The sequence below is a fragment of the Biomphalaria glabrata genome, chromosome 17 (assembly GCF_947242115.1).
Source record: "Biomphalaria glabrata chromosome 17, xgBioGlab47.1, whole genome shotgun sequence".
NCBI classification, from domain to species: Eukaryota; Metazoa; Mollusca; class Gastropoda; family Planorbidae; genus Biomphalaria; species Biomphalaria glabrata.
In genome coordinates this window covers 26,296,294-26,322,699 of record NC_074727.1, presented here as the reverse complement: position 1 = coordinate 26,322,699, position 26,406 = coordinate 26,296,294, and the positions used below count along the sequence as shown (strand labels likewise).

At 34.8% G+C, this 26,406-nt stretch overlaps 1 protein-coding gene and 2 long non-coding RNA genes across 3 annotated transcripts in view; 1 reads left to right on the top strand and 2 right to left on the bottom strand.

Moving 5' to 3' along the window:
• Window positions 1-24,611, bottom strand: part of LOC129923638 (uncharacterized) — a 72,770-nt gene extending 48,159 nt beyond the window's left edge. Inside the window, exons 1-3 of the mRNA XM_056015568.1 lie at window positions 23,498-24,611; window positions 2,880-3,007; window positions 1,059-1,137 (exon numbers count right to left, since the gene is read on the bottom strand). Coding sequence (XP_055871543.1) covers window positions 1,059-1,137; window positions 2,880-3,007; window positions 23,498-24,490 — 1,200 coding nt within the window. The 5' untranslated portion in view covers window positions 24,491-24,611. The remainder of the gene's footprint in view (window positions 1-1,058; window positions 1,138-2,879; window positions 3,008-23,497) is intronic.
• LOC106080026 (uncharacterized) lies at window positions 10,181-12,900 on the top strand. Its single transcript, XR_008775618.1, has 4 exons — window positions 10,181-10,490; window positions 10,795-10,940; window positions 11,353-11,435; window positions 12,322-12,900. It is a non-coding gene; the product is annotated as an uncharacterized LOC106080026 (long non-coding RNA).
• Window positions 17,113-20,848, bottom strand: LOC129923639 (uncharacterized). Its single transcript, XR_008775619.1, has 2 exons — window positions 20,611-20,848; window positions 17,113-19,234 (listed from the first exon to the last, which is right to left on the bottom strand). It is a non-coding gene; the product is annotated as an uncharacterized LOC129923639 (long non-coding RNA).
• Window positions 24,612-26,406: the final 1,795 nt, after the last annotated feature.

The window sequence follows — 26,406 nt, the reverse complement described above, 5'->3', positions numbered from 1 at the left end:
GTACTCAGCGTTACAAACATTAAAAAAGAGGTACAATAGGTCAAAAGTTAGGAAAAACTAATGATATTCAGAGCCTATCAGCTGACACTCACATCATAAAATTTGCTGACGAAACAGCAATCATTGATCTTATTGCAGGTGATGAAAATTTGTACCATTCAACAATTAACACTTTTTACCAATGGTGTATAGATAACTTTCTAATTTTAAATGTTCAGAAAACTAAAAAAATGAAAATAGATTTTAAAAAACATAAAGGAAATCTTGCAGAAATTCAGATAAACAACCAAACCGTAGACCAAGTGCAAGAATATAAATACCTAGGTACAACCATCAACCACAAACTGAAATAGATTGAACACTGTAAAAACCTTTACACCGAAATTCACCAACGAGTCTTCTATCTCAGAAAGTTAAGAAAATTTAAAATCGACAAAACAATAATTAAACTTTTCTATACAGCAACCATCAGCAGTCTAATTAACTTTGCTATCACCTGGTATGGCACCATCGATTAAATAGCCTAATAAAAAAATCATCGTATACTTAATACCTTACCTACCATTGTACAAGTTTTTTTTTATAACATAAAATACTACTAAGGTGGCAGATTATGACAACCTTTTAGATCTTGCTGATACGTTGGGATTGAAGAGAAGTGACATCATCAAGTTTGTTCAGTCCAAATTGGACTAAGAATATCAAAGAGAGAAAGAAAGAGAATCAGCCAAGAAGAAAAGCAACAGATTTTGATTAAGATGCATGATTAGATTGACACATGAAACGGGCTGGACGTAATTATCTTCTTGTTTAAAATAACGTCTGTTATATATAAGATACGACAATGTTGAGAAAGATTGACTACTGCAAATATAAAAACGTAAAGATGAAGAGAAAGAAATAGAAGAAAAAGAAAAAGAAAGAGAAGAGAAAGAGAAATATAGACTGTTAATCTACAAAATGTTTAGGGTCTCTAGATTATTGACTTTAAAAAAATGAAAATCACGTTCATAGTAGAAGTGGATTAAATTTGACTTAAAGATGTTTACAAAACTTACAAAAACAAAAGTGACGTTCTCTGTTTGGAGTCTTCTCCACCATTCCCCAACAGGAACTTGGTCTCCATGGACATAGACCCTGTGGATCAATCATTTGTTCAAGTCAAACCTTGACCGCATTATAAATATTATACATAAACAAACGTTATAGTTTATAAACATTTTAAATATTCTTACATATTTATCTTGTGAAACACTGCACTCATCCTTAATCTTAGGAATCGAAGTCATTGCCGTGATATATATATATATGTATGTATGTATGTATGTATGTATGTATGTATGTATGTATGTATGTATTTATGTATGTATGTATGTATGTATGTATGTATGTATGTATGTATGTATGTATGTATGTATGTATGTATGTATGTATGTATGTATGTATGTATGTATAGATGTATAGATGTATGTATATATGTATAGATAGATAGATAGATAGATAGATAGATAGATAGATAGATAGATAGATAGATAGATAGATAGATAGATAGATAGATAGATAGATAGATAGATAGATAGATAGATAGATAGATAGATAGACAGACAGATAGATAGATAGATAGATAGATAGATAGATAGATAGATAGATAGATAGATAGATAGATAGATAGATAGATAGATAGATAGATAGATAGATAGATAGATAGATAGATAGATAGATAGATGTAGATCTATGTAAGAGTGAATTCAAGGGCTCAATATGCTTATTAATTATTGTTGTTAGTATATTTAATATCCCCCATATAGGGCCTTATCTTGCCTGTCCAATTATAGTGTTTACACTGCAAGCATGTAAGATGTACGCGACACATAAACGAAACTATTAAAATGTATGTCAACGCGGCTAAAGTCACATTTGGCAGCTATAGCGAACGAATTTATGTAAAAATGTTTTTAAAACACAACTTTTCATGTTAATTTCATTAAATAATGAAATGATAATGTGATAAAGTAAAAGAAAACTAGAATATCTAGGGTTCGAGAGATTTTAAGTTCTGCGCATGCGTAACCTTTATGTCTTGTCTAATCATTGAAAGAAGCGCGCGACGAATGGGATTATAAAGTACGTCAGGACGTCTAAATTCGCTGATATAAGGAAGGAATTTACGTAAAAATGTTTTTTGAAACACAAATTTGAACGTTAATTATATTAAATAATGAAGTCAATGGACTTTATTATTTGTTATCATGTGTCACAGTAAAAAACAATCTTTGCAAAAGTGTAGTTCTTAAAATTAGATCTAGATCCTTTCGGTCTTGTCTCATGTAAACATGGCTATATGACCTAGATCTATTCTTTCATAGAGGTGGGCAACAGTTTTTGAGGATTTTAAGCTTGTTTAAGGGCAACTTTACATATGTTACTGTTTTAGTTAGTTTCCAAGGAACATTTATGCCAGATTTTATCAAGATTGGTCAAACGGTTTTGATTTCTATTCTGGACATACACATATACGCCTTACTTTATGCTTTAGATTATATATATATATATATATATATATATATATATATATATATGTATGTATATATATATATTTTATATATCGCTTTCAGAAGATAAAAAAAGTAGCTATTACGCCTAAACTCTGTATGTTGCACGATATCATGAAATAGGAATTTTATTTGTTTAGACCCAAACATGCAAGGAGTGCGAGACAAGACAAATACTGTAACCTCTTCCGAGTCCACGCTAAATGCTGAACATTCACACATTGGTCATTAAATTATTAATTTTAAGCCTTTAGAAAGAAATGTCTATTTGAGTGACAAACTAAATGTCATTTATCATCAAAGAGAAAACATCACCTGTGTACTAACCTTTGAAAACCTCCAACATACAAAGCAGAGAGTATGCTCATATAATGAGAAAATGTCCATTCCACAGATTTGTTATCTTTTGCCAGTGAAATGTAGTGACTAATAGCTGGTATAACATCATTAGGGTCCTGAAAAATGTATGATAGATTCACTATGGGGAGAAAAGAAGTAGCGAGCCAATCAATGGACATTTCAATGCTCTCAGTTTCATTCAGTCATAGCAAGTCAAGAGATCTATCTATCTATCTAACTATCTATCTATTATCTATCTATCTAGTTTGTCTATCTATCTATTCTGTCAGCATCTCTCTCTCTGTCTCTCTCTTATACATATGTGTGCGTGTGTGTAATAAAATAACTACTAGAATACCAATATCATGGCATTATTCACAATATTAGACTACAGTAAACAGAGAACGAGCACAAACACGCCTCACATGACATTGTTGAAGTACTATGAACACACACACTGGACCTTCTGACAAGCTGGACACACGCAGAAAATAAATAACTCAGTTACACTACAATCGCCCGCCTTAAAGTTATAGGAACATAAACATGTAAATAATAGAAAATGAACCATAGATTCCTAAGAAGGCCTAAGTATCGCTACAGAATACTTACAGTATTACTCTATTGAAAAAGCATTATATAACCCTGAGGAGCACAGGCAATCGGGGGTAGCCTTTATGGTAAAACAATCTCTTGCCAAGAAACTACTAGATATCCCTGCTGGTCACTCAGACCGACTGATGTCGCTCAGACTACCGTTAGATGGCTCTAGATACGTCACTATTATCAGTGCTTACGCTCCCACGCTGCAGACAGAGCCTGAAACCAAGGAAAGATTCTACGCTGACCTGAGGAGAGTTCTGTGCAAGGTGGACACTACTGACAAACTTATTATCATGGTTGACTTGAACGCTCGAGTGAAGAACGACTACAGTGCTTGGCCAGGTGTTCTAGTAGGTAGGCAAGGCATTGGCAACTGCAACGATAACGGCAGGCTCCTGTTGGAACTCTTCTTCTCTGAAGCAAAGCTTGCGATAACCAACACATTCTTTCAACAAAAAATGCCGCTTCAAGACCACATGGATGCATCCACGCTCAAAGCACTGACACCTTTTGGATTACATAATAGTGTAACGACCCGTTTTAGATCACTCAAGGTATCACTCAGGTCCAAGCATTTATTTAATTTATTTAAACACTTAAACCATGAATCTTACTAATTTAGCCCAAGCGCTAAAAAAAAAGCCACCAACCCTTCAATCCAACCCCACCCACTTTGGCACCGATGTCACATCTTACCTTCCCCATCTTGACACGTGCAACATTAGACTCTTGACAAGAGTACACTCCCTCTACCTATCTTGGCAAACATCCATTGACCCCCCTTTCGGGGGCGGCTGGCCACATCAAAGAGCCCATTCAACTTAACGCATCGGGCAACGCTGATCGTCTAGCGCTAGCCAGTGTCAAGGTATAATCTCCTTTGATCTGGCCGAGCTCTGATAATCTCTCCTTCACATCCTCTGACCACCTGGGCAGAAAGACAGAGGGACGCGAGGGGACCAACTTCCTGGTCTTTCAAATCGCGCCTCACGCAATATCTATCCCCGGGAACTCTCGTCTCGGTCAAGCGGGAAATTCTTTACCAAAGACGCCAGATAGTCTACACCACATTTGCTGCTTATTGCTCACCGCTCTTGCTTAACCTCCTATTCATCTTTAAATGGACAAACCTCTCGGTCCGAGATCTCATTCACACTAGAGACCTGCTTGGTAGCGCATCGCTATCTTGCTTGAGCTCTACACATTTCATCCCCTATTTCTTACACTTTGGATTGGTGGTATGTAACTTTGTAAAGTGCTTGAGAACCATTTTACTTTGTTGTGTATATATTTGTGAATTTAATTACTGCATTATTTGTGTACATATATTTGTGTATTCCTTATGGATAATGTAAGTAGATCACTTTATGTATTATATTCTATATCACGACTTTTGAGGCTAAATATTCAAAGTCATTCCCTGTATCTAGACTAGAATTTATTACTAATTCTTACCACATGTATTTAGCTATCTAGCTATTATTAACTTATCGTTATTAAATTATCGCTCACCACGAGATGTTGATATATTATTACTATTTAATTCCTTGGCAGGGAATTGTCATAACATTTCTGTAACATGTCTTATCACCAAGTATGTATCTACTCTCACCCCTCTGAAGGGAACTCCTCTAATATTTATATATTTATATTATGGGCCATGTTGGCCAAAACATATTACTTAGGTAAAGTCATGTTCACTTACTTTTACTCTAGTTCGGGGACTTCGTCCCAGCTCTATTTACTTATGTGAAAGCATGGGCGAGTATCAGTCGTTGATCTCCCCTTCCCCCTTTCATCAAATTTATATAAGCAATATGTACCATTGCTATTCACCGTGTCTGGTGACCCTATTTGTATCACTTTATTACTTATCAGTATTTATTGTTTCCCTTTATGGGAGTTCACATTATTATGGTTATCTCCCTTGATTGGATATAATATTTATTTGTTAGCTCCCTTTACCATTTAATGAAACTAGCTTATAGTTTATCTTCATCATTCTGAAGATATCCTTCACGGAATGGCATCTACTCTCCCGTGGTATCATTACGGCTAAACCGATTTATACATCATGTCGTTGCAGCTTTTATTTATAGGCAATATCCACTTGGAGACTTAGCAAACTAACACTGATACCAACTATCATGTACCCACTCTCGTATAACTGTGGTAGCATGTTGGTACGTACTTGGTACTTCAAAAGTGGGCAAGGCCAGCGCTCCTTCTCGAGCTAGAGCGTCAGCCACGGCATTGCCCATCCCGCCGCAGTGCGAGGACACCCACTGCATGAAGATGACAGCTCCAGTAAGTAGGCGGATTTCATTTGCAACGCCTAATGCCTCTTCCACCATTTGGGACTTTCCCACTTTCCCCCTAAGCCGGCCAAGGCTTGGAGGCAGGACTGGGAATCGGTAACCATTACAACGGTAGTCGCAACGGTTATGTTTTCACGCAGTTTTTGGAGCAAGTGTTTAAGTGAGATTGTTATCGCCGTGAGTTCAGCGTGAAAGCTACATGCGGCGAGGCCGCATGCGCCTGACAGCTTGTCTGGTTCATGGTCTGGGGAATAATCATCAAATTGAAAAACACTAAATGTGGCTCAACAAAGACAGATTTTAGGAGTCAGTTATAGAGATCGGGTTTTAATCAAGGAAATCCTATGCAGAACTGGGAGTCGACCCCTTAGTAAGATTGTGACAGAGCGTCGCATGAGGTTTGCGGGACATGTTTTCCGACAAAATGAGTTACGTATAATAAGAGTTGCGATGACATCCTAGTACAACTTGGTGCTACATATTCATGGAGGTCCTCAGAGTAGGTGGGAAGAGGCTTCAGACATTACCAGTGACAGATTTTTGTGGAAACAGCTTGACGGCAAATGCGCCAAACGGCGCGGGAGGGTAAGAATAGCACATTAGGTTTTTGAAATAAAACTTTTTTAATAGCAGGAAAATGCAGTGTAGATACCACAGAATATGCATTTTGTTGGCTTTCAATACTAGAAATAGTGTTAGGCGGCTCCGCTCCTAGCGCTCCCCCAGATCCCTTTGCTGGCGATGGCGGGGAGTCTACAATTTTCCCACTAACTCCAGGAAATACCTATTCTAGGGCACACTAAACGTCTTCTGAAAGAATGAAGGGTCAGAATTTAATAAAGATTTATTTTTTTCGCCGAGGAGGGGGGGGGGGGAATTTCCCCCAAACTCCCCCCCCCCCCGCCCCATCCCAAAAAAAAATCCTGGCTACGTCCATGGATCTATCTATTATATTAGATTTCATTACATATTGTCACGAGTCGATTCTGTGACCTATTTCGACCAGTTTCTAGAAGCGAGTTCAAACCAGTGCAAGTGTCCAGCGTAAACAAGTTAATTTTAGGTATCCAATCAAAGACAGAGGTTAAGGGAAAAAATAGCCCACGTCAGCTACTAGAAGGTCAAAGTTACTAAAATGATTATCTGAGAAGGTTCCATGATTCTGGAACGTACGATCAAAGAAAGTATAAATTAGGGGAAAGTCAGTTAGACGGGGTCCTCGCATAGTAGTAGTTCTTGTAGAGCGATGGTCCTCGCTTAGTCCTCGATTAGTAAAGGTTTAGTTAAGTTTTGTGATATTAGCGGGTCCATTTAATTAAAGTTTTATTAGTTGAAGTTAAAGTTATACTAAGTGAAGTTTCATGTATCTTTAAGTTTTATTTATGAAGTATCAATTTAAGTTAAGTTGTTATTGAATTGAGAAGTCATTTTAGGTGAAAGTTGAAGAAGTATTATTAAAGAAGTTTTTAAGAAAATACAGAGAGATGTTTCTTTCTTCACTTCATTGAATTGTCAAGTTTGATAATATAATCCCCGGCAAGTGTGATCGTCACACATATCTCTAGACTAGATCTATGAACTAAATTTACCCATAAAGAGATGAAAGTTAAATCTATGAGGTGTTAGCGAAGAAATGAACATGGGTTTTTCTAAACATCTGATGCTTGGTATGTAATAGTAAAACAACTCCTACCTAAATTAATCGTAATTAGAGAACAAATACCTATTTTTATTGTAGCATATAAGGCACACCGTATTCGGGAACTAGGTCAAATTTTTATTTTATTTTTTTATTTGGTGAAGGTTTAACTTACAAAAAAACTGAAAGCAGATTCTTATTCTGCAACTAAAGGACAATAAAAATAGCTGTGTTTCTTAAAATTCTTTGAATTACCACTCATAGTCAAGATTTTATTTTAAAATAAATCAGGTCACTTCATGCTCCTATAATAAACACAGTTTTTGTGCTTTCTCCTATAGCGCACATAGAGCACCGTTAAGAAATACCACTATGTTATTGCTAATAAATTATATCTGTGTTAATTAAAAATTATTTAGATAGTATTAAAAGAAGTAGATTCACTTCTGCAATATGTATTTATAGTATATTGGCTCTCTCTCTCTCCCTATTTATATATATATATATATGATATATATATATATATATATATATATATATATATATATATATATATATATATATATATATATATATATATATATATATATATATCGTTCATAGTTTATTTATTTATATATGCCTACCTATATAATCTATGTGTAGAAACAGACAGAAATAAATTTATATAAATTATAGATCTATAAATTATTTATTATAATTTATAAACATGATATTTTCAACTAGGCTACATGTATTCTCTGTCTTTCTTATAATTCCCATCCAAGGACCCTCTTCTTTTCATATTTTGGATGTTCGTTTTGTTACACCTTAACATCCCCTCCCTCCCATAGATGCTTATAATTCTTTTCATGACTCTCTCCCCCTTCCCTCCACTGCCTGTATGATAGGTTGTGACACTACACGCTTAGTGTATACCTCTCCCAATCACCAGCGCTGGCCTGGCGTAATCACCTGCAGTGGGCATGGTCTCTGGCTTCAAATTAGCAGCCCGCACTTTTTCTTTCATTCATAAATTATATATTCTAGATATCTCGATCTAGGTCACTTTTATTCATTGAAAAAATCATAGATTTATTAATCCCAATAATATTTCTTGTTACGATTTTGCCTTGTGCACTATAGGAGAATGTGTTAAATTCATTATTATTGTTGAAACACCTCCTTTTGTAATTTTATTTAACAGCTAACAGTATGAATGTGATTGGAATGTCTTTCTAAAGATGTTTGGAAGCTTATTTTGATATATCCACCAGCCTACGATCAAAGATGCTAATAATGGGGACACGACAATTCGTTAACTGAATTTCGTTCACGCGACTATTCGTTCACCAGACATTTCGTTCACGCGACTATTCGTTCTCGCGACATATCGCTCACAGACAACTTGTTCACCGACAGTTAGTTCATGACAAATCGTTCACGCGACAATTCGTTCACAGACAAATTGTTCACAGACAAATCGTTCACTGGATATTTCCAAAAACAAAAAATTGCTAGAGATCGGGCCTAATCCGAAATTCTTTGTTAATTTATTTTTTTTTGTTTGTTGTTAATATTTTGTTAATGAGGACAGTATGTGATAAAAATTATACTTAAAAGAAAAAAGAGATCTTACAAGCAAGATGAAACATTTAAATGGGCCCTCACTTTAATATAGGTAACATTTTTACTTTCAACATGTAGACCTTCTTTTACACTCATGTCCATCATGTAGTCTTGTTCGCCCTACCCACATTTGCTTATCTTCTTAATTGCGGTCAAGATGTTTAATTAACATACCCATTTTATTGATATCTTATTAACAGAAACAAATATACGCACAGACACACTAGTATTTTTTTCCACAATCCTGTCAGTGTTTTTACGAGAGATAATTTAGATTTTTAACAATGGTACTAGATTTGGTACAATATATGGTTTCACTGTTCAAGTCTGAAAGTCGCAGATTTAAGGTTAATACTTATCAATTAAGACATCTAAGAAGAAAAAAACCGACAAACTAATTACATATACAACACTAGGAAATATTTTAAATTGGTTCCCTGTCAAAAAATTATAAATTTATAACAAAACAAAATTGCTTTAATAAATTTGTTATTGAAGTCCAAGCAATCAATTTAGTCTACCATATGGGTGGTCACATATAGAAACAAGTTAACTAAAATAAAAATAAAATAGAACTCCTTTTAAACTCGATGGAAAGTACTATAGGCCTACTAGTGTCTAGTAGATATTTTCAATGTTAACAGATTGAACATGTGTATAGGCAATGTCCAATAAAGTTTTATTACTTCCAGAGGAGCCATTCTGTCTAGCACTCCACTAGGTGTTAACTAGAGTGTCCAGATGAATTGGTAGATTCCCGGTAGATGAAAAAAAAAGAGGGGGGTGTAAAGGTATATTAAAGGTGAAAGTAAAAATGTTACCTATAGTAAAGTGAGGGCCCGTTTAAATTTTTCAGCTAGCTTGTAATATCTCTTTTTTTTATATTTATAATAATATATTAAATAGATAATTACATTACTGATTAGCATTGATTATTTCCACAGAACAATTGAAATAGCCTTATTATATCTGTAATTGTATTTATTTTTCTTTCATTTAGGGAAACTAAATTCACTTCTACTAGGCCGACTAGGGCCTCCAATTACATAAGGCTGGCCCTGTCAGCACAACGACCATTTGACTCTAGATACTTTTCCCCCAACTAATGTCAGATACCCATTAGAGAGTTGTTTGGGCTACCCCAAGGCTAAAATTTCAGAATCTGTACTAGAGCCTTGAGGGAACAGAGAAATAAGACTACATTGTCAATACAGTCTAGATCTATGATTATAAATACGAAACTAGAGCTAATTCTTAATATTAGACAACTAGTCTAGATCTAGTGAAGTGAATTCTAGTGACACTAGACTCTAGATCTAGTACTGACTAGTCAATCTAAACCCTCTATGTCTAGATCTAGAATCTCTCTGAATATTATTTATTATTAGTTCTAGAGTAGAGTTATAGAGTATAATAGACTTGAGTCCTTGAGTCAGTCTATCAGTATCATCTGATTTAATACAATTATAATACATGACCATATATTTCATTATATATATATATATATATACATATATATATATGTGTGTGTGTGAATATGTATAGAATTTAAAATATATATATATATATATATATATATATATATATATATATATATATATATATATATATATATATATATATATATATATATATATATATATATATATATATATATATATATATATATATATATATATATATGTGTGTGTGAATATGTATAGAATTTAAATATTTTTGTTTTAATCTGTAACAGATTTTCAAAACATATGAACATCTTGTTGAAATGGAGAAAGGCAATAAGGCAAACAAAAGAATAGACACTCCAGATGAATAGAGTACATGATTTAGTGGACAGTACAGATTTTAATGATCAAGATTTTGAACTAAAGCCAATGGCAGGTATGACATGCACCTTGTAATATAGTAAATGCACAAATTAAAAAATGTTTTATCCTTACCATGTCATTCAAAGCTACATACACTCTATTGAGAGGCATAAACAAGACACTAGCCACAAACCCCCCTATAAAACAAGATTATATGTTATGTTGAGAGCTGCCATAACTGGAAACCACTGCGCAGGTCATCGCAGATATAGTACTACTCCTCTAAACCCTCCAATGGAAAAGAAAAAAAAATTAACTGGATTTTAGCTTTTTATATGTTCTTTTTATGACAGTAGTCAATAAGATATTCCTATCAGGTAGATTAACGGTAGACATGATTATCTGTTTATAAGAAAAACTATTTGAATTTTTATACTAGGCTTCATCAATAAATTTATGGAATAAACTATTTTTTTTGTTCCTAGATTGACAATGTCAAACTTGCAACATCAAATACAAGTGAAGATGGCCCTAATGCTGAAGACATTCTTAAGGAAGCTCTAAAAAGGTAAAATTTCTACTCATAAATAATATGACATGCACTGAACATAATTTAAACCAAATTGAAAGCATAAGAGACACATGAAAAAAAAAATACAAAAATGGATGTAAAACTATTATCTAACATAAATCCTTATAAAGCTTCTAGACCTTATAGCATTGCACCTATATAATTTAAGGAAGTAAACAACAAGCTAACATCATGTTCAGGCTACTTTTGTAAACTTCACTTAATCCAAGTAGAGTACCAAGTGACTGAAACAAAGCTAATGTGACTCCTGTATTTAAACAAGGAGATAAATCTTATCCAAGAAACTACAAACCAGTACATGTATAATACTAGAAAACATAATATGTAGCGTCACAATAAACAAATTAGATAAACATAAGGTCCTTTCTCCATAGGAGCATGGCTTTAAAAAAATGTAGGTCATATGAAACCCATCTAATAGGTCTGATTGAATCAAAGGGCTTAGATCATAATGAGCAAATAGATGTGTTTTTTTATATTTCTCCAAAGCATTACTGAAGTTCATTACCATACCTTGCTATAAAAGAAATAAAAAATATGTTGGTCTTACTAGTCCAATGTACCTTTATAGTGAGAGAAAAAAAAAACTAATATTTTTTTGTTATGTTCACATGAACTTTCAAAGTTTGGGTCATAGAAACAAATGATTTTTACCCCATTTATCTTACAAAAGTTATGTAATAGTAAATATGAATTGTCTTTAAGTTATCTATTTAAAAAAAAATTGTAATATTTTTTGACTATTCTACAAAACATTAAAAAGGTATATGTATAGAGCATGCTTAGATATGTAAATCATTAACATATTATTTTAGCAAAAAATATTGATCTATGATGTGCACTTTTTATTCTGACTGCCCAGATTGATGCCTCTTCAGAAATCCACAAAGACATGATGAAAGCATTGTAAAAGCTAGTGACAATCCACAGATGTATTCTTACGTGGCTTGAATGTTATTAATGTCAAGAAAGCAAATTAGATAAAAACTATACATTTTATTGACAATTTATGTTAGACTTAGAAAATATATTTTTTTAATTGCTTATTCTTTAGAATGGGAGAATACTTCAATATAGGGACTCAAACATTATGAGTAGCTGATAGTTTTTAATTATGCTTATAAAAAGAATGGGAATGACAGAGAGAGCATGTGAGCTAATAAAAATGGTGCTCAGGTGTATTGTTTTGTAATAAATAATCGTTTAATAGCTTTTCAGGTACTGCTAGTTAGAATGCTATGTAATATTATAATGCAGTTTGTAATAATTATAATTCATTGTGTTATATATTTGTATTTATATTTATTTGTAAAGAATTCAGTTACTCTATAATGTAAGACATCATTTTAGGTCTTTCTGTGTAGCAAATATATTGCACTATTATTTCATTCCTAGTAGTAGATTATGTAATTTATTGAATGATATTAAAGAGCTTTCATATTAATGCTTCTGTACTTATTTCATAATAATAATAATAATAATCTTTATTATCCAGGAGGAAAAGCATTTACATTTACAATGTGAGAAAAGTATATATTTTTAGTAGCATGATAAAAGAGCTCTTAACATTATATTCTAAAAAAATGTATTACACTTGCTTATAGCTATAAAAATATTTATCTGAGATGAACTGCACAGTGGTTTCCAGATTAGCAGTTCTCCATATAGTTGCTTTGAAGGACATGGTCAGCATTCTCAGGTGAAAAAAAGCTTCTTTTTTTTTGCTGACAAATCTCTTGAAATATATGGAGTATACTCTTGCTTAGTTTATTATTGCTATGACACAGTTTTTTATTTATGATACTTCTTATGTTAGTTACTGAACTCCACTGTCTCTAAGAACCAGTCATCCAATAATTGTGTGCTAGTAATTTTGTTATTATAATCTTATTTAGTAGCCTATAGCCCAATTTTGCATTTAGTGCGATGTCATAGGCAAAATTCAAGTTAAAGCTGAATGCATCTATTAAGGGATTTTTTTTCAGCAGAAGACCCAAATAAGCTAAAATGAAAACATTTTATAACAAAAGATAATCAGCATGCTCGCCAGACATAGATTTGGTAGGCACGATTAGAGATATAATAATACAGAAAGTGATCTATTAATTTTATAGGTTATGGCTGGAAAAAAAAAAAAAACTATAAATACTTTTAATTTTACACTGCTCATAACTGCTGTATAACTCATACAAACTTATCTTTTCCCAAATGTTTCCCATATAATTTGTTCTTTATCGTCCAGTCTATATAGAGTAGAGTCACTATTGCGGAACAGTTTGCAGCTACTTTTAGTTTTCAATTTTTTGCTCCGTAATGGTTAGACCTATGGAAATACTAAAAGTATCTAGGCATTGCCCATCCGTTTTCCGATAAAAATAGACACTTTGTTTAGTTTTTCAACAGATATTTAAATTTTACATTCAATTCGACTGAGATATGGGTAGTCACAATTACGGAATAGGATTTTTTAAGAAGTCGCAATTGCGGAACAGGGTAAAAATGTCGGAACAAAGCCTATATAAAGCATATATTTTTATTAGTCTAATACTTGAACTCCTTATCCTTTACATTAATTTTATTTTTATTAAAGCTAAAGATCGACACACATTGTCACTTTTTGATTCTTTACCTCTTCTTTAATTGTAATTGACGTCATACTACTCTGATTTTCCTTACAAGGTTTTTTTTCCCACTACTCTTTAATTCTTTTTTGTTATATTAATATATATAGGCCTATATATGGTATTATGATTTTTTCTTTTTGCTGGACGTCTGGTTATCATACATTATATATTATATGTAATATTATTCTCTAAATGTTTTTAAATTTATGTATACTAATACAAACTCATATTTAAATTCCGATATCTAAATCACTATGTAAATATTAAGCTAAATGACAGTAAATGCGCAGGTCAAATAAATAACATCTATAGTGTTCCACAATTGTGACTATCTTTAAAAAGGTAAAAACAGGATAAACACCTCCTAATTTTTTTAAAATTGTATTCCTGGTAGATAGCTATGAAATGAAGTTTTTCCTCATCCATTTATAAACCGAAAAATATGTGTATCATGCAGGTGATGTATCATTATCATTTTTAAAAAGCCTTAAGCCATGGCCTATGCGGTTCTCTTGGTACGTGAAAAATAATGGACGATTCCACACCTGTCAACTTTAACCTGGAGTCAAAATTAATTTTCTGCTGTGAAAGGAAAACCCTTATATTGGAATTGTAGAGAAATGGACCATGCGCAGTACCGTTACAGTACTTTAGCAGAACATTTCAAAATAAAGTAGATTTTAAATAATTTCGACGAGCTGTTCCGCAAACATGCCTGTTCCGCAATAGTGACTTTACTATATAGATCTATATATGTCTATGAATGGGGTATGTTGGACTAGTCCGTTTCGTTTCTTTTATTAATAAGTTAAATCACAAATTGGGCCGGAAGTTGCTTTTTTCCTTATATATCTTTGCATTTTTCAGTTCTCTTTTCAAAGTAAACTGACATTATTATGCTATAATTTTAAGTGTGCCTGATAGAGAAAAAAATTCTGCACAAAAATACGGGTAGTTGGGATATAACCCGATAGAGGTTATAAAAATAAAAGACCTGAAACTAGCGCGTGAAACTACACATTTACAGTACTTTATTTGATTAGTATTTACATAAATGTTTTACCAAATTGCACTACTTCAGGAACAAAAGTCAGATTATTTGCAGACGATTGCATAATATATAGAATAATGAAAACAACACAAGACACAGATATTTTACAAAGAGAATTAGATGAATTACAGAAATGGGAATCAAATTGGAGCATGTCTTTCCACCCAGAAAAATGTCAGTTGTTAAGAGTAACCAAAAAACTAAAACAAATTAATTCCACTTATCTTATTCATGGCAAACCAGTAATACAGACTAAAAACGCAAAATACCTAGATGTTATAATAAATGAAAAACTGTCATGGAATCCACATATTGATGAAACTATTAAAAAATCAAACAAAGTATTAGGGTTTATTAAAAGAAATTTCTATAAATCAAACAAGAACATAAAACTAAAATGTTATTTAACATTGGTTAGGCCAATAATAGAATATGCATCCTCCGTTTGGGACCCCTCAACTCAAGAAAACATTAAGAAACTGGAACAGACACAAAATAGAGCAGTGAGATTCATAACAAACGAATATTCACATTTGACTAGAGTAACACCTTTAGTAAGATCACTAAATTTAGAAAGCCTTCAGGACAGAAGACTCACAAGTAAAGTAGCAATTATACATAAAACACTGAACCATAATCTTCAAATACAAAATTTAATAAAATACTCTGAAAGACACAAAGATAACGGCACATTCCTCGTCCCATATGCTAGGACAAATTTGTACAAATACTCCTTCTTCCCTAGTGTTATTAGAGCATGGAATGGGTTGCCTGAGCTAGCCAGGAAAACCAGTGACTTGGCAGAACTTAAGTCATTGATTAATATGCATGACTAAATGCATGACGCGAAGGACGTAATCATCTTCTTTTTTGAAGTAACGTCTGTATTATATAAGATAAGATAAGATACGGATGATTATTTTTGAGTTGCCACACACTGGTCCATCAGAGATAAATCGGGAGCAGGCAGCAATGAGACAAACAATGGTGTGACATAATGGGGAAATAACTATTTTTTATTACTTGTAAAGACAGGAGTGATTCCCCGTACGTAGCTTATATAAGAGCATGTAGACCGTGTTTTGTTGCCACTTGCTCCTGAGTTACCAGCTTGACCACTGGATCTGTGTTGTAAATTGTATTTTTTTTTGTTAGTGGTCGTGTGTCTTGGGGTACTCGGGACAAGTGTGCCCTGCTCTGGAGATCTTTGGGCTAAGAATATTTTTAATCATTATTTTATTTTATGATTAATCAGTAGATTTAGCCTAAATGATTTCCAGGCAGTATGTTTAACCCTGATGTTCTGCATCCAGGGGTACTCCCAACTGTGACATTTTTGTAGCCTTGTCTCTTTGGGATTCAACTCTGTATTGAATCATCAGATAGGCTTTACCGAAAGGATGTCTATTGTTGGAATTCTATGAAGCTTGTAGGCTCATAGGTTTCCCTGAAGCTTATAGTACATCATGACCCTTTTGTGTTTTTTTTTTGGGCCAAAAGTGGCTGTGTCAGCCTGAAGCCTGTAACCCCAGAGTAGCCAAAAGTGGTCGTGTTTTGACCTGAGGCCTGTGATCTTTATTTGGCTGTGTAAGCCTGAAGTCTGCAACCCCCAGAGTGGCCAAAAGTGGTCATGTCTTGACCTGAGGCCTGTGACCTTCGTTTTTCTACACTGATGTGTGATCTCCTGAATATGACGATAGTGTATATATTATATGACTAGGGCGGTGTGCCATACAATTTTTTTAAGGTGTTACTTTTATTTTATATTAAGAAGACCAGTGAGTTGATGGCTATTTATTTACATAGTTGTAACGTATGACTAGAGTGGTGTATGTGTATCTTTTTTGTTTATTTTGTGTGGAGTTGACCTGTGAGTCGATGGCCATTCATTTACACATTTATTTGACTTTTTTGTCAAGATGTGGTCTGAAGAGGCTGTAGAAAAACTACGAGGATGCATACAAAGCAGCTAGAGGAACTGAGGATGCCATTCTATTGCTTTTGGACCATCTTTATAAGCATCTCGATATACCCAAAACCTACGCACGAGTCCTCTTCGTAGATTTCTCCTCGGCTTTCAATACCATACAGCCACATCTAATGATAAACAAACTGAGTAACGTAAATGTAAGCCCTTACTTACAAGCATGGGTTCTAAACTTTTTAACCCAACGGCCCCAGTATGTTAAAGTCAACAACACCAAATCGTCAACTCGAGTACTATGTACGGGTGCTCCACAAGGTTGTGTGCTTTCTCCTATACTATACACTCTTTACACTAATGACATAAGAAGCATCTATGACAGTTAAACTCATTAAATTCGCTGATGATACTGCCATAGTCGGTCTTATTTCAGGAGAAGAAACTCAGTATCGAAGCTCGATAGAAGAGTTTACAAACTGGTGCACCGACAACTTTCTAGAACTGAATGTAACAAAAACTAAAGAACTTATAATAGATTTTAGAAAGAAAAAACAAACTATACGTGAACTGCAAATAAACACTACATCTATAGAACAAGTAAAGGCATATAAATATCTAGGCGTTATCATCAACAACAAGCTTTCATGGGAAGACCACCTTGGAACTCTGACAAAGAAAACAGCCCAGCGACTCTTTTTTCTATACAAACTCAACAGTTTTAAATTAAACAAGAAGATCCTTGAGACATTTTACGGCGCAACTGTACAAAATCTGCTAACATACGGAATAAGTTGTTGGCAAGGCAACGCCTCATCTAAACTGTTGCAACGTCTAGAAAACATCATTAAAAAAGCATCAAAAATTACACTCACAACATTACCACATTTAAAGGAACTTTTTGAACAAACGTGCCTAAGAAAAATCGAAAAAATCTTGGAAGACAACGGCCACCCGCTCCATCAGAACTACGCCAGGTCGTCGCGGAGTGGGCGACTGCTGTCAATCAAAACAAGAACGGAGCGGTACAAAAACTCGTTCGTACCTCACTCGGTCGGACTCTATCACCGCCACTCATTGATCAGGGAACATGAACTAAGATACCTGTGTGTAGTCGCTGAATGAACTCTTCATGTTGTCTGTTGTATTTATGTGTATGTTTCTGTTGTGTTGTCTTTATATGAGAAACGAGTCCTTGTAATCACAACAAATTTCCGTAAGGATCAATAAAGCAGTCTTAGTCTTAGTCTTAAATAAACTTTGTATGTATGTTTACCTGCGACTTTAAGTCTTGTGTTGCATACATTAGTTTATATTTGTATACCTAGAGGTTATACTTTATAACCTAGGCATTACGAGTAGGGACCAATATGCCACTGGACGAACGTGCCAGCACACCTTTAACACTGATCTGTTGACCTAAAATACCTAAATCTAGCTATAATTCTAATTAAATATTTTTAGCTATACCCGCTAATAGGTAATGTGAACTGATCATATTGGTTCATGAATCCTCTTTAGGTCACAAATGGAGAAAGATACAAATGTTGAAAAATTAAAGAATATTTATTTACATAAATTAACAAGTTAGAATAAAATGGGGGGGGGATTTGCATCTATCTCGTTAGCAATATTGTATCATCATACTAAACACTTAACTAGAGAGTATGTCACTTTTGTCCTCTGAACTTAGCTGGTTGTCCTGCTGAGGTTGCAGCTGACTGCGTCCTGGCTGTAGGTCTTGCAGCTGGAGGTGGCGCTCTAGCGGGTAGAAGGTCGCCGGTGATATAGTTCTTGTGGAGTCTCAATCCAAAGTTCTGATATCTGTAGTGGGCACAGTAGAGCGGGTGGCCTGCTACCATGGGCACAAGTGTGCTGCGGGCAGAGCTGATCTGCCGTGGGCAGCGTCGTTAGCAGTGTAAGTCCAGTGAGTTGCGGATATTTGGCGAAGCTATGACGTCTCGCACAGACACGTAGTCTATAGGAATGTCGTGCCTAATAAGTTGACAAGCCGACTGTCAAATAGGCAGGCAAGTAGAGCCGCTAGCGCCAAGTAGTAAAGCCAAATAGGCAGGTAGGCCAAACGGGCAATTGAGTAGTGTCAAGTGAGCAAATGACACTGGATAGTAGATCCAAACAAATAGGCAGATCCACATAAAAGGCAGACACCTGAGGGAGGCTGCGGATAAACAAAGACAAGTTATGACATGTCTCTCAGGCATCTTATCGATACCCTCGACTGAGGTGCATTAGTCAGTTTAGTAAAACTGCTTTTGAGTACAATGGGGAGATGACAAATGAGAATTAGAAAACTAGATGGCTGATAGTAGCAATATAAAATGTACAAAGTAAGGGAGATACTAATCTCAACCAAACAATATAAGTGGGGGGGGGGGGAGAAACGGACGATGGTCAGTGACCATGACCCTATTGTTTACATACGGCCGTCGGCCATGAACAATGGAGTGAACTTGAATGAAGAGTTTCCGCGCAACTCTCGTCAAAGTAAAATGGTAAAGGGGGAGATAATTTCTAACTCTTTTTCTAAGCGTAGTGTTAATGTGTTAGCAAGACTATCATGGCGGTCAGCCGAGATTAAGGAAATAAAATAAGATGTACAAGATTGCGTCAATGATCAAATGAGCCGCGTAGCAATAATATTGTGGACATAGGTTAATGCGATTTATAAATATAATATATAGGCAATAGTTATGTTTCCTACTTACGCCAGTGAGAAATACACAATGCACACATTAAACATAAATTAAATCAGTAAAATTCACATGATAATATCCAGCGAGAAATATACTTACTTAGACTTAGACTTAGGTCCTCCCGCGCCGTTCGGCGCATTGGGCGGCAAGCTGTCTCCATAATGATCTGTCACTGGCAATGTCTGAAGCCTCTTCCCATCTGGTGTCCACTGTTCTGAGGTCCTCCATGAAGGTGTGTCGCCAGGTAATACGAGGACGTCCCTGTTTGCGCTTTCCTCGTTTTGGCTTCCATGTTATCGCAACTCTTGGTGTGCGTAATTCATTTTGACGTAGAACATGTCCCGCAAACCTCATGCGACGCTCAGTCACAACCTCACTAAGTGTTCGACTCCCAGTTCGGCAAAGGATTTCCTTGTTTGAGATCCGGTCTGTGTAACTGACTCCTAAAATCCGTCTCAGCCATCTCTGTTGAGCCACATTTAGTCTTTTCTCAATTTTGACAGATGACTTCCACGTCTCACATGCATATGTAGCAGTTGGAATGACGATTGTGTTGAGAAGGTGTATTTTTGTCTCGAGTCCAATGGCTTGGCTAGTCCAAATAGGCTGCAGCCTTTGGAAAATGCTCCCTGCCTTTCCTATTCGGCACGCTACATCATGGTAAGCATCTCCATCATTTGTTATGATGCTGCCAAGGTACGTGAACTTGTCCAGCTCTTCAAGCTTTGACTCGCCAAGTCTGACGGGGACACCCTTTGCCTTATATCCCACTCGCATAATTTTAGTCTTAAGAAATATACACAAGCTAATTAAGATGGAACTGTGATTAAGTTCGGCTTACCACCAGGTAATAATATGATCCAGAATCGACGGTCAGCGAGAAGGATAAATGATAAAGTGAGTCTAGCTAGCCTTAGTCTAGCTTATAAAGGTTCGGAGAGATGGGCTGAAACATAAAAGGAGATAGATTAAGGACTATATCTCACGTGGGTTAATCTGACTCGAGACGGAAGTCGCACCTTGGAATGTCACGAGGCATGTTGACACGAGTAATCTTGATCAAAGAGAGACGTGGGTAGGGGTGGAAGAAAGAATGAGGTATATCCCAGCCCAGGTGGTGACCGTAAAAGTCGGACATCCGGCGCTTAAGACCGTTTGTTTGATCTTTTCTCCGGTCAAGGGGAGATAAGTGAAAAGTCATGGCCTAGTTGTTGCCAAGGCGGTGGACTCAGTTTTGTGAGAAGAGGAAAAGGTAGTGTTTGTGATGAAATTGGGGTTAAAAGTAAGAAATAAAAATAAAATAAATAAATAATAAGAAGAAATAAATAAATAAATAATAATAATTAATGCTGGGATAAAATTGAGCGACTGTCAGCAAGCTTTTGACTTGTGACACAGACCTATATATACTACAATAAAAATAGGTATTTGCTCTCTATTTACAATGTCCTCTGCTAGAGCATGAAACAATACTAAAGGAACAACGACATTAAAACAGGTCTTTGCGCACCCTGTCTGCGCATTCTGCACTGTATTTAAAATAAATTACAGAGACAAAGAAGGAATTTACACCTCGAACGCGCTCGATTTACCCTGTTGATTAGAAAATGTTTTTTAGCTCTTTCTAAACAGATTCTTAATAACTTCATCCATTTTCAGACAAGCTGTTATTCGTAGATTAATTTTTTAGAGTAAGAGATCATCACAAAATTATTTTATTTGTGATCATCCTACTCAAAATTATATGTTCACAGGGATTCCAACGTTGTTGTTTTTTCTACTAGATCTGGTGCAGTTTTATGTGCTACTTGCAGATGAGCCTATCGTTCCGCATTAAGCGGAACCGTCCCGCTAAAACATAAAAAATTAATTAAAACTCGCACTTTTTTTGTCCCGTAAAGTCCGAACTCCGACCAAATAAATAGTCATTTTTTATTAACATAAAATGAAAATACATGTATTGAATACAAAATTAATAATTGCTTATATTTCGCCCTGTTGTGGCCTACATTTGGTTAAGATTAGCGATAATGCTTCGTTTATTCAATAACAAGGGTAATTTTTAATCATGCCGAAATATTTTTCCGATATGGCTGCCAGGTCTTGCGGTTTGCACGCTGTACTGTCATTCAGATTTATCGATGGTCCAGGGTTCAAACTATGCCCGATCCAATCCCCCGTTGTCCTGCTGGATGTTTGGACTAGGAAGTAATTCTCTTCAACTCTTCAACATCCGAAACACGTAAAACATTTTACAAACATATCTCTAACATATTGATTTCTAAAAAAATAGAATTTAGTTATAACAAGGATTCTAGACTATGTCTAAATTCAGTACGAACTTATTTGAAAAGAACTGCCTTTTTGATCTTCTAGGTCTAGATCTAGACTCAAGTTGTAGTCTTGATTTAAATCTTGATCTAGATCTATCTATAAATTTAAATATATTCTAGGTCAGATTTACATCTAAATCCACACGAGATCCAGTAACTATAATAAAATTTAGACTGAATCTAGATATTAGATTGTTATCCAGATGTAGATTATATTTACAAAATAATTTGGATCTTGTCCTAAAGTGTCTCTTTTTTCTCTTTCTCTCCTTTATCTTTCTGATAGATAATCTATATATAGATCCAGTAACTATAATAAAATTTAGACTGAATCTAGATATTAGATTGTTATCCAGATGTAGATTATATTTACAAAATAATTTGGATCTTGTCCTAAAGTGTCTCTTTTTTCTCTTTCTCTCCTTTATCTTTCTGATAGATAATCTATATATAGATGAAGGCCTACATATTACAGGCTAAGTTAAGACAGTTAATAAGGTCTACAATCTATTTGAATTAGAATATTTAGGTCTACTAAGAGGCTAAAGATTAGATTTTACATCTAAAATATATTCGAAATTGTTAAACGTCTGGATAGAAATTCTAGATTTATTTCTGTAATTTGTAATGTAGATCTAGATTCTATATCTATAATGACTATGTTTGATCTAAAAATAGCGATTTTTTTATATTTATAAGTTTAGCATTATATATTTGAACCAATGTCTCACAGAGGCTGATAAGAGAAATTTTGTATAAACATCAGGATAAAATACGACCCCTTATCTCAATAAAACATTAAGAAAAACAGACACAAAATCGACAGTGACATTCAAACAAAAGAATATTCACAATTGATTACAGTAAACCTTTTAAAGAACACCTTGTAAAAAATCATTGAAAGTTTAAAATTTAGTTTTAAAATCACTACAATTTTTATTTCTACAATTATTTGTGTGTGTGAAATTGGGTATCGGAAAATTCCGGGTATTTTAAGTAAACTAGTTCTAAAAAATACACAGATCTTGGGTAAAAGACTCATCAATGTAAATGTGTAGTTCCACACGCTTATTTCTTTTTATAGCCTCCATCAGGTTTGATCCCAACTACCCATTATTTTCAGATTTTTTTTACTATCAGGTACACTTAAACTCACAGCCTAATAATGTCCGTTTATTTTAAAATTAGAACTGAAAAATGCAAAAGTTAAATAAGGAAAAAGGTACTTTCGCCCAATTAACTTATTCTAATTATAAACAAAAGAAACGAAACGCATAAGCGCAACAAAGCCCATCAATTATACAGATAGATCAGTTTGATTTCAATGAAAGTAAACAATGAATACTCATAATCTCATAGACATTATAATACAGCATGGTAAAGATATTTCGTTACCTGGCTTTGTTTCGCACCCATCAGACGAGGTGTTCCATAAAAAAATGTTCTGGCCACTTCTGCGAATGGAGAACTTACATTAATTATATTTTCAGGATATATTTTTTCTGGCAGCACGAGACATGGAGATATAATGTACTTATCGAATTGTGGAACCTGTGAGTACTGTTCCATTTGTTTGTTGAATTGCTCTAAGTTCACACAATGGTAAGTCTTGTTCAGTATTTCTTCTCTATACATTTCAAACGTAGACGTTTTATTGATAAGTCCGAATTTGCTGTAAACTATCATCTGCTCACTGGAAACTGATCCAGCTACCATATAGGTCAACTGGTCTAGTTGTTTCCAACTTTCTGGAATATACGTCAACGCTGCTCTCTCACCAAAATATATGCCTCCTCCTACACTAGCAGCCAATTGTTCCAAAGCAAAGTTAAGAGAGTCTATAGTGCCGCACCTAAGTTGTTTGTTAGTATGCCTAAGAACAAGTTGAGGTAAGGATTGCCTTAATTCTTGAAACCACATGTCGTAGAGGCTAAACTTTGGAAGTTCGTTATAATGAAATATTATTTTGACAGGTCGCAGCAGGCGTACAAAACTTAAAAATCCAATGGAATCTGCAAAGCGAAACTTTTTGGAACCACACCAAGTGAAATGTACAGTGTTTGGAATATCTTCGGGACTAAGTCGGACACTTTGTAAAGATCCGTGAACAATGTCTCTCAGAAGTTCGCGAAATACTCGTAAACGTTCCTCGTCGTTTTCTCCTTTACAATTTTCAGTCGCTTCTTTTGTGTCGACCTTAAAAAATGATGCGTTTGAAATCGCATTCAGAAGTGCTCGATTATTTACTGCTGGTAAAATGTGCTTTTTAATGTTTAGAATAGTCATTTTTTTAATAGGCATAAAATGTTTCACATAGAAAGTTAGTTCAAAACAGGTAAAACATAAAAAAAATAAAAACAACGATTTTAGAATGATACTAGATTTCATGATAGTTTCGGAAGCGATATTTAGACTTTTAACCAACGTTTCAACTCTTAAATCACTTTTTAAGTTAGTTCAGTTTTGTACTGGCTAGTAACAGCTGACATTGATTAGTAAGTTTTTTATTTGTTTTGTTGTAGCAGATCTATTGAAAACATGCATCTTGTGGTACGAGATTTCTAATCAGTGATACAACATCCTGGTTCAATAGTTAACAGAAATAACAAGGGCGTGCCTGGGCGGCTAGACTTTTCATTGGCTGTTTGGGCCGCATCTATTTATTGTATTGACTAAAACCAAAAGTAAAGTATTTTTCTTATTTAATAACTTATTTTTTATCCCAATTCCCATTTTCGGATCAAGTTGACATTTTCAACAATTTTTTATTGTCGATGAAAACATACATGAATAAAAAAAAAACAACTTATTAGCTATTTGTGATAATTTTTATATAGAAAAAGGGATTTAAACCCTGCTGTATGACAGCTGTAGTAAAAATATCCCATTTTACCATATTTCGTAACGTGTTAAATATATGTTTAATTTACATTTAAAGTGTCTACATTTACTCTATCTAATTACAAATACATCCAGCGTAAGAACATTGCATAATGTTGTTTACATTAGGTTTACACCGACGCGTTTAGAAACAGAATTACAACGGCAACATGGCCCCAGGATGACCTGATAACTATTGACAAAAACGCAAAATGACAAGGTCCTCGGGGCTTCCAAAGATATTTCTTCAGGGAACAGCACCAGAAAAAATAAAGAAGAGACAGGTATGAAAAAAGATCTGAAGACAACCTAAAAGAATGAAAGGACGGGCCTGTCATTCAAAGAGATTATATCCAAGGCAAAAGTGAAATGTACAAAGATGGTCAACCAGAGGCGTAGTGAGCAAAACGTGCACCCCTGAGGATGGCGCCCTGGGCATCGTACCTCCATCTAACTACGCTTCTGCGGTCAACAAATGTGTGGTATTCAACGGATTAACGGACAAAAGGATTGGTAATGGTGATACACCCTACCCCCACCACGTTCTCAATGTCATTATTTGCCTAGCCAGATTTGACAACTCGCCTATTTAGTGAAAACTTCGATATGTCTTCATCTTCCAAAATATTAACTTGACCTTGTCTTGCCACGCTCATCTTTTGTTTCACATCCCACTCTTTGCCCCGACATCTCATCGTCCTTATTGTTTGAACCTGCCCCTCTAAAGTGTGAAACACCAACAGGTAACCCAATCTTCACACTGTGAGCGACATGGCTTAACGTCTCATCCCCAACACATTTTTTTCTAGCCCATAATTCTCTCTATCCTTTTTATTTTGTCTCTTTCATCCAACAAACAAAGTTTAGTTTGTCATTTATGGATCTTGTTCTAGAGAGGCACCTTATTTAGAATAAACACATCCTCACAAATCGTATTACACTCTGGGTCTGGGCCTTTTATTTTTCTTACTACAAACTGCAAATCGTAATTTTCAAATAATACTTTAGCCATATCCTTTTTTTTATTTTTTCTTTCAATAAAACTGCCCGCATTTCAACAATACCCATTTTTAGCTCATGTATTCTAGTTTATTCGGTATTTGGACAGCTCTCCCTTCCTCCTGTTTTTTTTTTGTTACTCATTCAATAAATCTCGCTAAAATTTGCAAGCCCGAAAAGAAGTCAGCCATGACCAAAGCCCTCAATAAAAGGCTCGAGAGGAAGCCAGATGAGCCTGAAAGCCAAGCAACGTGCAATGCGCCCGTCTGTCGTGCTGTGCAAAAACCGAAAAGCTCCGGAGCCAGACAAGGTTACCCCTGAGATGGTAAAACACCTTGGGGGCATTGCGAGAAATAAACTCCTGGAGTTTATGAATCGAACCTGGGCAGAGTCCAGACTACCCTGGGCCTGGAAACGTGCTATCA